Below are 16,170 nucleotides of genomic sequence, written 5' to 3' on the forward strand. Positions count from 1 at the left end.
ATTCTTTCCTCGCCCAACACAATTAAATGCAATGTGGATAACGATGACTGCCAACTGTATGTATATGGGTCATGAACCTGGAAGTCTGGAAAACACTGCTTCACAGATTTCTAGGTTCCGAAAAATGAGAAAAATATGTAAAGTCAGTTTAAAGGTTATCGTTAATTTATAACTTTACTGTTTCGCTTGCGCAGCGTCTGCGCATGCGCCTTGAGCTCTTGGAGTTTGTGACATGAGATTGTGAGTTAGAGCGTTGGAGAGAAGTCGTGGCCTCGAGTGGCCATGAACGGTGTAAATTAATAAAATAAAGTGTAATATAATTACAGTCCAGAAGTGAGGATTTATTATTGTGCAGTGCATGTGGTCCATCCTGGGTTAGAGCTCTATGGATTATGAGTTATTTACAAGTAACGAGTAAGTCAGCAGCTTCGATTTAAAAAATAAAGTGCTATTATATTGTAGAAATACTGTATAAAAGAGTTTTGAGAAAATATTTAAAATATTTATGTACTGTGTTAAGACTATTTTAAGAACAATTACTTTATTATCCCGTGTTATTTTATTAAGGGTATAATAATGATAAAAGGTGCAAAAGATTTAAAGCTGCTAGCTTTAGAACTGAATATAGAATTAAGTGAAAAGATAACTGTTGCAGATTTAAATCTAGCGATTAAAAGTAGTGAAGCTTTTGAATCTGATCCAAATTAGGTCATAGAATTGGGTAATTCTATAGTAGAGCATCGTAAATCTGAAGTATTACTGTTAGAACAAATTAAATTGGAGAGATGTAAAACAGAACTGGAAATTGCTCGCTTGCGAGCTGAAAGCAAAAGTGATAATAATGATCAAAACAAAACAAAAGGTGAAAAGTCTGATTCTTTAGATTCCCTTATTAAAAGTATAAGAACACTAACATTGAAGATTCAAAGTAAACCTGAAAACTGGAGTTATTTTTCCCCTCGTCTTTAGAAAGAGCTTCCGCGATAAAAAATATGCCTGAAAAATCTAAAGCGAAAATATTGTTAAACTTGTTAGGGGAAAGGGCTTCGAACATTATCGTGTGTATTAGAGATGAGTATATAAGTGACTATGAAAAAATAAAAGCTATTGTTCTAAAAGAATTCGAACCTACACCACAAATTGTTTTAGAGAACTTTAAAAAGGCTCAACTCCTAAATGAGTCCCACGTGCAGCTCGTGTCGCGATTAACGACAAATTTTGAATATTAATTAAAATTGAGGAAAGTGTCTGAATTTGAAACTTTGAAGCAGTTAATAACATGAGACAAGTTTTTTGAGACATTAGATCGAGAAACGTCAGCCCATATTTCTGTAAGGCAAGCTGAAAGTTGGTTTCCGTCTCAACAAATCGCAAAGGAAGCAGATTTATTTTTCACATCTCGCGGGAAATCCCTTACCGAAAGTGTAAACAGCTTTCAAATATTTCCCAACAATTACAAAACGTCGAAAGCTTTTTCTTGACGATGTGAAAGGCTCAAAGAGTGTTCTTTGTGAGGAAAATCTTTTTTTGGCCAAATGCCTAAATTTCTTGAAACAACCTGTGCATGATCGAGATGAAATAATCAAAAGTAATAAATTGTGCTTTAATTGGCTAGCATTAAGTCATTCTGTTAAAAACTGCAAATCAAAGTTTTCGTGTTCCGTTTGTCGGAAAAGATACCACGTGACACTGCATTTTTCAGTAGCAAATAAATCATCGAAAGAAAAAGAAATAATAAAAAAAAAACGAAACAGCGAGTAGTTCCAGTGCGTTCCCCCCCCCTACTAGCGCCAGACTTCCAGTCTAACAGCGGTAGTGCTCTGTTTACAGCGACTAGTGTAAACAAAACCAAAAATATTCTTTTGAGCACCGCTATTTGCTTTATTAATGATGGTATGGGTAAGTTACATCAAGTCAAAACATTACTTGATGGCGGCAGTACTTCATCCTTTATAAGCAGAGACTTTAGGAATAGGCTCCATCTGTACTTACAGAAGGCAAATATCGCGATTTCCGGATTAAATGATTGCTTGTTTACAATTCGAAAAAGAGTTTCTGCATGCATCAGCAATAAAGATCTTTCAAGGAAAACTGATATTAAAATCCAAGATTTTTGTAACATAAAATTAGCCGATGAGAAGTTTAATGTTCCAGAACGTATAGAGATGCTTCTAGGAGCTGAGGTTTTCTTTGAAATAAGTTTCAACAGATTCGCTACGAAAACTCGAGTCTTATTTTACAAAACAGCGTGTTTGGGTTTATTGTGTCGGGAAGCGTTGCATCAGAACAACAGAGCCGCGTACATTGTGGGTTAATAAAAACAACGGCTAATTTGAAACAAACAATGAGGAAATTTTGGGAAATAGAAAATGTTGAAACAGCCATTCCAAAAATAAAGAAACAGCAATATGTGAAGAACATTATGTGCAAACTCATAAGAGGAATGAAGAAGGAAAATACATTGTAGCAATGCCAATAATGGAAGATCCTATTTGCTTAGGAAATTCAAAAGATTTTGCCCTTGAACGATTAAATTCCCTATGAAAAAGGTTAGTTAAAGACCCTGAATATTTAAGTCTATATCAGTACTTTTTAAAGGAGCATGAAGAGCTAGGGCATATGACTGAGGTTAAAGAGAAAAGTGAACCTAGGATAGTGTACTATATGCCACTTCATGGTGTATATCGCCCTCAAAAAAGAATAACTAAATTGAGAACAGTGTTTACTGCATCATGTTTAACATCAAATGGAATTTAGTTAAATTCTTTACAACGTAAGAGAGGGGTTATTCAAGATGATCTCTTTTCAATCATGCCTAGATTTAGAAAGTACCCATTCGCATTTACGGCAGATATTAGAAGAATGTATAGAATGATTGAAATCAACCCTGAACAGATATGCTTGCAGCGAATCCTATGGAAAAAAGAAAGTGATGCACCTGTGAAAATCTACGAGCTTAATACTATGACTTACGGTACAGTTAGTGCGCCATACTTAGCTATGAGAACTCACAATTGTCGATTGAATGAATTAAAAATTGAAATTTTCCATTAGCTGCGCCAGTCTTACTTAAAAATTTTTATATGGATGATGAGATTAGTGTAGCGGAATCTTTCAGTACAGCTAAGGAGCTTAAATCTCAGTTGCAATACTGTAGAGTGCAGGAATTGCACTGCAATAATCATGCTGAACTTGCGGACGAAGATCACACCTATCCCTTTTCTAATGAAGAATAATCTACAACACTCGGAGTGTCCTGGAGGTCTAGAAGACGTGTGCACAATTTAGCAGGGTAAATATTTAAAAGGAAAGGATCGAAATTTACATGAAAAAGAACTTAGCATACTGACGACAAGTAAATAGCATAATTATGTAATTGATCCACTGAACTTGATATATTGATTAGGAAAGGGTTATGGCAACAACATGAATATCGCTGTTCCACTAACTTATGCTCTGTCATCCTGAAAATTACTGGCAGTTTACACTTAAGAGAATACGTTTCTTTTATGCAAAGCTAGGCCATTTCCTGTCAAAATGCTTCAATAAAGAAGGGGCATTCATTTATCGTATCTTCCAGGGATGCCATAATGTTATGTTACCAAGATGGGCTGACGGACGGACAGTTCATTAGTTACAGAGAAATCCCTTTTAATCCACAACTAATTAAAGGGCATATATAACGTATACTAATTTTTAATGGGTATTTTTAGGTCACAAGTCTCTGTCAAAAAAACTAGATTCTGACGAATATGCTTGTGTGCAATAACACGCAGAAAGATTCGTGTAGCGTCTCATTAATAGAATGAGGGCGCTACTAGCTAATGAAGTATAATGACCGAGCTGAAAACTGCTTGCTGAATCAGATGTTAAATAAAAACAAAACGTTAAGAATTTCAAAAAATAATGAATTATGATTACAGTGATTATAATCAGATATTAAATATAAAAAAAAAGATTATTAATTTCCAAAAATAGTCGATTAAACAAAATTTAATTAATGTGGGTGAAATTACAGTTGCTTATTAAAACATCTGATGCTTAATAAATACAGAAAACGATGCTTAGTAAATTTCAAAAAGAAAAAAAAAAAAAAAAAAATGTAAAAAAAAAACTAAAGGCTGTTCTTGTTAGCTTGTTTCACACTAAAAAGTATGAAATAAAAAACTTATATGACTTCTTGACCACAACACTAAACAATTGCACTTGCCGTTAATATTTTAATATGTGTGTTGTGGTCAAGTAGTCATATAATTATTTTATTGCTTTATTTTTAGAGAGAATCAAGCCAATAGAAATAACCTTTAGATTATTTTTTTTTACATTTTATTTTAATTTTGTTTTTTTCGTTTTGAAATTTATTAAGCTTCATTTTTAATTCCTTGTACGTAGTAAAAAGGAAGTATTGTAATCGAGAAAAGTTTCAGGCAGCATATTTCAAAGAAAATATCCATTTTGACCGCTATCGAATACAATTTAACGATGTTTTTGCGTGATATCTGTACGTAAGGACAGAATAAAATACTCTTTTCCTTGAAAAAAATTATAAAACTGCTTTAAAATTAATTCTGAAGAGAATTTTTCGTGGCGTCTGTACGAACGTATGTACGTATGTGCTTACGTACGTATCTCGCATAACTCAAAAACGAGTAGACTCAGAACGTTGAAATTTTGTATATTTAGACTGCTATAACATGTAGATGTGCACCTCGTATTTTGGTTGCAATCGGCCGCACCAAAGGTATATAAATATATTTATATATATATCCACTCTGTTACCCGGCTCAGTGATCTCAGTTTCTTTACTCTTATATGTTTGTAAATTGTACATTTTTTGCTTTAAAAATGATTGAATTATGTTTTTTTTTATCTTCCGGTTAAGGATTTTATGCCTTTAGTAAATCTGTGTGCAATATTTTTAGAATTATCAGCAATTTTAAAGTTGTTTAATTGCCGCTAAGCCTGTTTTATATGGCGGCCATTAATGTTTACATTTGAAACAGGAGACAAGGGGATTTGTTGCCAATCTAGAGAAACTTAGCTCCGCAACAGCAAAGATAACGCATTCATTTATTCTTTCTTTCTTTCCACCGACAGCGAGGCAGCCGGTCCATTGGGTAGTTAGCATATCGGCCAGGTATCCCCGCTGATGGAAATAACTTGAACAAAAGACACACTTATAAATACATATTGTGCTCAAGACGACTTGCCAATTAAATCATGCTTAATTCTTTCTTGAATTTTTTCGAGGAAATAAGTGTTTGAGATTTACTTCGTAATTTTTAATATAGATATTTTGAGTTCTCGCGAAGTGAGAACTGAATTAATTAAATGAGAAATACTCAATCGTCTGTGAAAAACTGTTTCTTTTTTGTTTTGTTTGCTTAATTTCTTTTATACATCATTCTAGCTTTATTATAGTATTTGAATAGAACATGTGGCAACGATTAGATAATTCTATTCTTTAAATGATATAAATTTTGTGCATTATGAGTTATAATATGAACGAAATATATACGTTAACTGTTATATAATTATTAGATTATATAACAGTTAACTTAGTTTCCGTTATATAATTATTATATAAGTTAACTGTTATATAATTATCATTACTGTTAAGTGAATCTAGCGCCAGAGTGTCGCTATGGCAAACAAATACTAGAGTGAATTTTAAAGAATGCATTTATTCTATTGTGGTTTATGCGCTGTCGGCGAAGTAGATTTAATTCAATCCAATAAGTTTAAATGAAATGCAAGAAAAAATGCGTATAAATTAATATTCCAATACAAGGAAGTCATGTGGTGTACACATCAGATTTTTTGTATTTATTAAGCAACTGTAATTTCACGTACTTTTATTTGCGTCAAAAGACAAAAATATGCAAGAATACCTTAAACAAACGCAATTACACGCCAGATCACATGAGTAAAATTGCCTTTCAAACAATAATTTTAAATGAACTTCCAAAATATAATATTTCTGATATTAGAAAATTTTAAACAATGAATTTAAACTTTTCCTAGTATATATATATATATATATTGTTCCGTGCGTACGGGATCGTTGTAGATTGAGTGTACACCGGTCCGGTGATAGGCAAATAAAATTTGTTTTATCAAAGGAAATACGTCAGAGTTCTCATGCTTTCCACATAAATAGTCATACAACTCTACACAATATTACAAATTAGAATCAGCAGTTATACTTCAAACCACTGTGAACCTTAAACACAACGCAATTCAAAGCGCAGCCAAAGAAAAAGCTGTCAAGAGATATTTCAGCACTACCTAAAATTACCTAAGTACAAAATTCGTAACATTGTTCCCTTCCGTACAAAATTCGTAACATTGTTCTGCATATTCCGGGCAGTACAATCTCTTGACAGGAAGCCATAATCATAGCTAAACAAATGATGCAATAATAACTAAAACAAACAATAATTCAATAAATGACATAAAACAAATCAAATCCTAAACAATAAACAAATTTGTAAACTTACAAATTCATATACAAATAGGACCAGTGTCTTAGTATACGATTCACATTATATAGACCCCCTCAGGGGGCTCACTTTTGTGAGTACGGGTGTGGCAATCCCGAGGTACCCTAGTCCTTCAGGGGATCATCTTCTTGGTGAGACGGGTGTCACGATCCTGGAGCCCCAGTGATCTATCCTCTTCTCCGTCTCCTCTCCTCTTTGCTGGAACTTTTTCCCTTCTCTTCTCCCTCGTGGTTTCTCTCTACGGAGTTTGGGGCTCGTCACGAGAGACTGGAACAGCCCTTGTCTCTAGTCTTCGAGTGGCGAGAAAACTGCCCACGTGTTTGCCGTGCGTGTAGACCCGTGTCGCTGGAAAGGAGGGTCCTGGTAGTTGAGGGGCGAGGTACTGTCCCCAACACACTACTTTGGCCTCTGCTTCAGCTAAACGGGAGGCACCTTAGTCGTCCTCACGGGTGTCAATCGGCTGGTCACTAGTCCTTGTGTCAGTGGCTTGGGGTCAAGCTCTCGGGAGTACCTGCTTTCGGCAAAGCCGACTGTGGGGCTTCAGTTTGCGTATAGGTCCGGCTAGCCCTAACACAGGAATCTGTGTTCCCTTGTTGGGCTCCGTGGTGGGCGGGGCCGTCGGACCCGAATCTTATATTTTTCAGTTATGGCTTCCTTATTTATTTAAAAAAAACCTGAAACAAACGACACGAATAAAGATATTGAAATCATTGACAAATCTGTGAGCAAGAAAATTCGTACCGATGCAAATGCCAAAGAAACTACTGAATGTCCTCGCTTTGTTGTTGTTACCAGTGCCTCTGAAGAATTTAAAAAGATGTCTCCTTTCCTGATAAACAAATACATTCATTCTTGCATAGGTGAGCCAAGGAACATAAAGCGTCTCCGTTCGGGAGACCTGCTTATTGATACCTTTTCGGCCACCCAGTCTGCTTCACGTTTACAACAAACCAAACTTGGACAGGTGTCTATAACTGCGTCAGCGCACAAAACGCTTAATTTCTGTAGAGGCGTGATCTCGGAAATCGACCTTTTGTGTGTTTTAGAAGAAGAGTTCGTCTCCGAGTTAGCTGATCAAAAGGTTTGTGCTGCCAAGCGGATCAAGATGCGTAAGGAAGGTCAGTTGATTGACACGAAACACGTGATCCTGACCTTCAACACGCCTGATCTGCTCAAGAATATTAAGGCCGGATACTTAAATTGTCCTGTAAGACCTTATATTCCAAACCCTATGCGATGCTTTCAGCGCAACCCAATTCCAACCCTATGCGACCCGTGTCGCTGGAAAGGAGGGTCCTGGTAGTTGAGGGGCGATGTACTGTCCCCAACACACTGCTTTGGCCTCTGCTTCAGCTAAACGGGAGGCACCTTAGCCGTCCTCATGGGTGTCAATAGGCTGGTCAATAGTCCTTGTGTCAGTGGCTTGGGGGTCAAGCTCTCGGGAGTACCTGCTTTCGGGAAAGCCGACTGTGAGGCTTCAGATTGCGTATAGGTCCGGCTAGCCCTAACACAGGAATCTGTGTTCCCTTGTTGGGCTCCGTGGTGGGCGGGGACGTCGGACCCGAATCTTTTTTCCTTAAATATGGCTAATTAACAAATTTTTCTGATCAAAGACTTCGAAGTCACTCAAGTCGCTCAAAGTTCTAATTGCGAAAAATCTACTGAAAAAAAAAATACGGACAGATGCAAATTCAAATAATCCTAATAGTAGTCCCCGTTTTCTTGTTATGTCTAGTCCTTCTGGCGAGCTGCAAAAGATGTCACCTTTTGTAATAAACAAGTATATTCATTCCTGTATTGGTGAGCCGAGAAATATAAAGCGTCTCCGCTCTGGAGACTTGCTTGTTGATACGATTTCAGCCACCCAGTCTGCTTCTTTACTTCAAGTAACCAAACTTGGGCAAGCGAATGTCACTGTGACAGCGCATAAGACCTTGAATTACTGTCGTGGTGTAATCTCGGAAATCGACCTTCTGTGTGTTCCCGAAGAAGAGATCGCATCCGAGCTATCTAGCCAAAATGTCTGTGGTGCAAAGCGGATCAAGATGCGTAAAGAAGGTAAGTTGATCGATACGAAACACGTGATCCTTACCTTCAACACGCCTGATCTGCCGAAGAATATTAAGGCTGGATATTTAAATTGCCCCGTAAGACCTTATATTCCAAACCCCATGCGATGCTTCCAGTGCCAGCGTTTTGGCCATTCCAAGATGTCCTGTCGTGGGACCCTGACGTGCGCTCGATGCTCGTCGGTTGGCCACGATAGCGATAATTGCACCGCTGCAGCACTGTGTGTTAATTGCAAGGGCAACCATCCAGCATTTTCCCGTTCCTGTCCAAAATGGAAATTAGAAAGGGAAGTTCAGACCATAAAAGTCTCTAGAAACATTTCATATGCCGAAGCTAGAAGACAAGTTCAAAACACACAGCCTCAGTCAAACAAATTATATGCCGGCGCCGTTAAATCAACACGCACAATAGCCACTCAAACTTCCATAAGTTCACAGACTCCACCAAATAAAACCCAGCAGCCTGCAAACAACAAAAAGGAAAATCCAACCCATGTCATACAAAATAAAGAAGTAACAATCTCGAGCAAACCAAAAACTGTGCTTCCAAAAATAGTATCCAAAAATAGAAGCCCATCTGTAGATGCCATGAATTCTGAATCTCTAGATTCAGACGGTATGGAAGTGGAGGAGGGAATGGAAGTTCCCGAGAATCTACTTCCGCGCAAAAATAAAAAGGAACACAGAAAGAACAAACAACACTAGTCATAATGGCCACCCTCATCTCATGGAACTGTCGCGGTTTCCACCGAAATTTGCTTGACATTAAAGCTATGATCAATGCTTATCATCCTGTTTGCTTGGCAATACAAGAGACAAATCTGAAACCAGATCAACATGCAAAACTTCGGAGATTTTCTCTCGTCAGGAAGGATAATCTTGCAGGTGAGCGTGCCAGTGGAGGTGTATGTCTCCTAACCTCACTGGACTATCCCTCAAGTTCCTTTCCTTTGAAGACTTCTCTCCAAGTTGTCGCTGTACAAGTAAACTTTCATATTGTAGTTTCAGTCGTTTCTCTTTATTTGCCTCCTAATGAGCACATTGATCAGCAAGATTTAAATGATCTTTTAGAGCAGCTGCCTGAGCCTTTCATAATAATAGGAGATTTTAACGGCCATAGTCCGCTCTGGGGTAGTAAAGATACAAATTGCCGTGGAAGACAAATTGAGCAGATGATCGAAGATCATAGCCTTTGTCTCCTGAATAATGGGCAGAATACTTACTTCCACGAGCCTTCAAGGACATTCCATGCTCTCGACCTTGCCATCTGTTCACCATCTCTGCTGCCATTTTGCACGTTTAGTGTGGGAAATGATCTTTACAACAGCGATCACTATCCCATTTTTATATCTCTTGCACGAAGAGGAGCAAACCCCATGTCGAGGTCCCCTCGATTCATACTCGATAGGGCAGACTGGGAACTCTTCTCTTCCTCCGCAGAGCTGACAGAGGAAATGGTAGAAGATGTGCATATCGATGATGCTGTTGATGCTGTTACAAATACTATTATTCAGGCAGCTATGCTCTCCATTCCTAGAACATCAGGAAAAATACTAAAATATACGAAATCTTGGTGGAATCGCGACTGTCATGAAGCACTGAAAAAACAGAAAAAAGCATGGGGTATTTTTCGTAGATATCCTACTCTGCGAAACCTCATAGCATTTAAAAGAGCCAAAGCAAATGCACGAAAAGTAAGAAGGCAAAGCCAGAGGGATTCCTGGATTTCATATGTGTCTTCAATAACATCCTCTACGCCTAGTAAGCGGGTTTGGGAAAGAGTTCGAAAGGCATGCGGAATATATAAGGACCACTCACTTTCCTTTCTGGAAAAAGATGGCCGAGTGATTAGCTCCATAGAAGAAATTGCGAATACTATCGGTGAGACATTTGCTGCCGTTTCTTCCAGCAGAAACTATTCACCTGCATTTCTTTCTATCAAGCAACGCTCTGAGAAAAATCCCATCGCTTTCAACTCTTCCAAATTTGAGCCTTATAATAGAGATTTTACTGTGCTAGAGTTAAAGAGAGCTTTGTTACAGACACATAGGTCGTCTCCGGGTCTCGATGGCGTGAACTACGAAATGCTAAAGCATCTGTCCTATAAGTCACTGAATGCCCTTCTCACGCTTTACAATAGAGTGTGGAAGGAGCGTATTTTTCCCAGTGCATGGAGGAGAGCTGTTGTCATTCCCATTGCTAAGCCAGGGAAAGATCCAAGGAATCCCTCCAACTATCGGCCAATTGCCCTTACCAGTTGCATATGCAAACTGTTTGAAAAGATGGTAAACAGCCGCCTAGTCTACTTCTTGGAAAAGAATGATATTATATCGCCTTATCAGAGCGGTTTTCGAAAGGGAAGAACAACTGTAGATAACATGCTCCTCTTAGAGACATCTATTCGAAAAGCATTTGTAAAAAGAAGCCACCTTGTCTCGATATTCTTCGACATTGAAAAAGCTTATGATAAGGCATGGAGATACGGTATACTCCGGGATCTTCACGAGAGTGGCTTGCGCGGCAACCTACCAATTTTCATTCAGAATTTCTTGAACAGTAGAACTTTTCAAGTAAGAATTGGCTCTGTTTTTTCGGATGTTTTCCAACAGGAAGAGGGTGTGCCTCAAGGCTGTGTGCTTAGTGTAACGCTGTTCAGTTTAAAAATAAATTCTGTATTAAAAGAACTTCCTCCTACCATCTTGGGATCACTATATGTAGATGATTTACAGATTAGCTGTCGAGGAGCGGACATGAGATACATAGAGAGGCAATTGCAGATGGCTCTGAATAAGATCCAAGAATGGTCAGACAAACAGGGATTTACCTTTTCGAAACAGAAATCTGTGTGCGTGCACTTTTGTAGGAAGCGAGGTCTCCATCCTGAACCTGAGCTTTATCTAAATGGTACAATTATTCCAGTTGCGCCCGAAGTGAAATTTTTAGGAGTGACGTTCGACCAGAAATTGACTTTCCTTTCTCATGTTTTAAACCTGAGAAAGAAGTGTCTAAAAACACTAAATATTTTAAAAGTGTTGGCGAACACCTCCTGGGGTGCAGAGCGTTGCTCCATGCTTCGCATTTACAGAGCGCTTATCCGCTCTAGACTGGACTATGGCTCAGTGGTTTATGGATCCGCTCGCTCATCTGTTTTGTTAAAACAGGACCCTGTTCACCATCAAGGTTTGCGGATTTGTTCAGGAGCTTTCAGGACTTCTCCTGTACAGAGCCTATACGTTGACTCTAACGAACCATCACTTTATCTGAGGCGTGAGAAATTGTCCCTTTTACAATACTTTAATATCTTATCCCAACCTGAACATCCCAATAAGCTGTGCTTACTTGATAATGAGTGTAATACTTTATTTGAAACACGTCCATCCTGTGTTGCTACCTTTCCTTTAAGACTTCGCCCTATCATTGAGGAACATTCCCTCTCTGATATGCGCCCCCAAGCAGTACAGAACTTTGAAATCCCACCTTGGGAAAATTCACGGATTCAGCTTCTCGATGTTTTCAAACATCACGTGAAAGCAAGCACTAATGAGATTGTTTACAGACAACTCTTTGCTGAGCACAGGCACAAATATAGCAGTTATTATCCGATATACACAGATGGATCAAAGTCAAATGATCATGTCGGGATGGCTTTTGTATTTGAAAATTACATAGAGGGCAGATGCCTGCACCATGCTTTCTCAGTCCTAACATCTGAACTAACTGCAATATATTATGGTCTTTTGTACATCTCAAAGCTCTGCCACAAAAAGTTCATAGTTTACACAGACTCGTATAGTGCTCTTAAATCCTTGGAAGCTTTTCCCAACACTCAGAATCCTGTGGTAGTGGATGTTCTCAAAATTCATATAAATTTAACGATTCGAGGTTATGAAGTCCTGTACTGCTGGGTTCCTGGACATGCTGGAATAAAGGGAAATGAGCTTGCAGATATCGCAGCCAAATCTGCTGTTGAACTGTCCAGTCGCCTTATCCCTTTTAGAGATATCTGCAGTGTCATCAAGGGAAAGGTCCGAAAAAAATGGCAGCAATTTTGGGATGTTCAGCATCACAACAAGTTGAGAAACGTCAAGCCTAGAATTGAGCATTGGGATTTTGTTGGAAATCGTAAGGAGGACGTTCTTTTGACTCGCCTCAGAATTGGTCACACTAGAGTCACTCATAACTATCTTCTTAATGCTGAAAATGAGCCTGTTTGTTTTAATTATAATGTTTGTTTATCTGTTCGTCATATTTTAATTGAGTGTCCATGTTTTAATAGTCTTCGCCAGAAATATTTTAATAGCTGCGACTTACCTCTCGACCGTTTAATCGGAAGAGAGGTCAATTCTAATTTATTTTATTATTTAAAAGAGATTGGCTTTTATTACCAAATGTAATTTGTTTTGAAGACTGTGTCTTGAATTTTAATATGTGCTTTTAACTTGTGTTTATATGACTTCATCCTCTGGATTTGGTACATTTATCTACTTGTTTTTTATTTATTGAATTTTAATGTCATCAATTGTAATCATCTCATCTTTTGTTTCGCGCGTCATAATCATCTCTGGTTTTTGCGCCATAATCACTCACTCACATTATATAGACACTGGTGAGTAGGTAGTATGGTCACAGTATTGTGGTAACCTCTCCTAATCAGCGTCTTTAAACTTAGAATTGCGTGACTTACGGATCCGAATAATGACGTCACTTAGCCTACTTATATCTGTGTAAGGACCACCCACAGGTGAATGTAGTTTAGGAGAAAATCCTTTCCTTCAAATAGGATTCCAAAACACCACCTTGTCACCTTCGTTGAATCTGTGTCCTGTAGATCTCGTGTCGCACTGAGTCTTCATCTTCTCCGTCGCCAAGTTGACTTGCACCCGTACAATGTGGATTACTTCAAACCGTGTCTGGATATCTTGGATATACTCCTCGGACGATGAAGGCCCATCCAAAGGGTAACCAAAAAAGAGTTCATAAGGCAGACTACGGTCGCGACCGAAAAGCATCTGCGATGGGGAGTACGCAGGTAGTTCCGTGGACAGAACTGCGATAGACACCAAATGTTGGCCAAATTTGGCGACTTCTTGCAATTTTTTGCTAAATTTGGCGGCAAGATTATTTGCCAAAATCGTTCCCATTTTGGCATATCTAGCGAAGTTACCGAGACACGTATTTACTCAATGTTAAACAGGCTTGTCCCTGCATTCTTTCTTTTTTGGCATAGCTTGTCTCTTTCGATTTTTCATGTTGCATTACATCGCACTGAATGAAAAATACCTGAGAAACGTTCTGACTGTATAAGACAGGATTTTCTGTTAACCGTTTTTATAGTTCAATCATAATTTGGACCGAGAGCAATCATCAGTCCAAATTATGATTGGTTTGCAACATTTTCCTTTTAACAGATTTTAGCAGTTGTGCAGAAATTATGGAGAATTCGAAACTATACCTTCCCTAATATTCCGCAACTCCTAAAACGCCGTTCAATGCCTCACGTGACTTACATTAGAAGAGATTTACATTATACTTACATTAGAAGAGATTTACATTATACTTACATTAGAAGAGATTTACATTATACTTACATTAGAAGAGATTACTATTTCTATTTTTGTGTTAACTATTTGTTTTGTTTGTGTGTCAATAAAGCATTTGTGCCGTTAAATATCTCTTATATGCAGTGCCCACATTACGTTTACGTCCATCTTAAGTAGCAAATATATATATATAGTATATATATATATATATATATATAATCTTAAAATTCACTTAGTTCGAAAACGAGTTATTCTAATACTTGCGTAATAGCTTCAAAGTAAGGTAATAATAATTCATTTACTAAAAAAACATTCATTATATTAATATTAATTTTAGTAGAAATATCCTCCTTCCTACCTCTGGGTTCACTCTTTTTAGATACTTCTACTAAAATTAATATTAGGAGATAATATAATCAATATTTTTTAGTAAATATATATATACAGAACCCACGCAGAAGTAATATATGACGGTGGTGTCAGAAGTGGGATATATGAATCTTCGAAGTTCACAAGTAAACACGTGAGTGAGTCTTGAGAAAGGTAAGAAATACTTTCCTTACCTTTCTGACTTATTTTCATGTCATTTAATGTTCAACTTATTTTGTTGTAAAGTGAAATTCAACGTTAGCAAAATGGCTGAACAGTTAACAAAATTTAAGAAAGAACGGAAAGTTAGTCGTTCAGCCATTACTAAAATAACAAGATATATAGAATCCTTAATTTCAACCAACAAAATTGAAGACCTAGAAGAAGCATGGGAAATTTCTTTGAAAAAGTAAAAGCTATTTCTTTGAAATCGTTAGATGAAAAAATTAAAACTGTAACTGCTGTTAATGACATTGAAACCGGAGTCGAAAGTGCCTTGGAATACGAAGAAAAAATTTCAAAATGGAATTTCAGAGGCACAAAATTATTGAAAGAAAAACGAAATAGCAATAATTCACTAGTTTCTAATGGTTCTTGTCATGACAGTAATGACATACCTATTATTTCTGATGTTAATAAAGGTTCTGATTACAATGTTAAATTGCTAAAACTTATAATTGATAAATTTTATGGAAACGCTGAAGAGTGGCAGACATTTTACAATTCTTTAGACACGGCAATAAATCAAAACGAAAAACTATATTAAGTGGATAAGTACTTGCTTTAGCCTATTAGGCGGTGCAGCTTGAAAAACGGTAGAAGGGTTTTCTTTATCGCAAGAAAACTACGAGGAAGCGTTTAAAAATCTTTAAAAAAAAGATATGGGCGAAACGATCTCCTTATTACTAACGATCTCCGTATTATATCGATCTCCTTATAATAAACTATTAAATTTACTACCTGTCAGAAGCTCTAATGATATTCGTGCTTTGAGAGAATTATATGACACGTGTAACGTACAAATAAGGTCGCTAAATTCGATAGGAATTAAAACTGAATCATACGGAAGTTTAATGTATCCTTTATTAATGAAATGTATCTCTCAGAATATAACCCTTTGATTTTCCTCTTCAGAAAGCAGATGAAGAAAGTTTTAATGTCGAAGACCTCGTAAAATTCCTAAAACGGCAAATCGAAAGTCGCGAACGAACTTCATTAAATTTATCTTATTTTAAGAGTCACGCGAATTTCCACACTTGTAACAGACCTATTTAAGTGTAATTGAACTATTTTATTCATGTCATGAACTGTAACCGAACTATTTTATTTAAACGCCATCTCGTGGCGATATGAAAAAACGTCAGTCGACCTCCAGCCGCCATGATGATAGCTTACTATGTTATGTTATTCTCAATGTTTGATGTTCCATTTGGTATATGTTTCATTTTTATGTATATTTCTTTTGTTTGTAACCGTTCCTGTGTGCTCTGTTAATAAATCCTTTTAAAGCTAGCCGGCATTAGTGTCTATTGAGGAACGGCTACATCACATTGGCGCCCAACTAAATTTGAATCCAAAATGGCGCAACAAAATGTTTAGAATTTCTGTTTGGCTTTAACAAGCTCTTACTCCCGAATTTAACTTTTAGTTGCTGGAGATCGGCTCAGTTTCTTTTCAGGTGTGGACTAC

General features: G+C 37.3%; 1 protein-coding gene across 1 annotated transcript in view; it reads left to right on the plus strand.

Annotated features, from left to right (window-relative positions):
• Positions 1–282: 282 nt before the first annotated feature.
• Positions 283–16,170, plus strand: part of LOC118187156 (uncharacterized) — a 91,052-nt gene continuing 75,164 nt past the window's right edge. The window contains exon 1 of the mRNA XM_085817909.1: positions 283–414. Coding sequence (XP_085674035.1) covers positions 393–414 — 22 coding nt within the window. The 5' untranslated portion in view covers positions 283–392. The remainder of the gene's footprint in view (positions 415–16,170) is intronic.

The sequence above is a fragment of the Stegodyphus dumicola genome, chromosome 6 (assembly GCF_044657685.1).
Source record: "Stegodyphus dumicola isolate Sdum_Otavi_A_Nest chromosome 6, ASM4465768v1".
Taxonomy (NCBI): Eukaryota; Metazoa; Arthropoda; class Arachnida; order Araneae; family Eresidae; genus Stegodyphus; species Stegodyphus dumicola.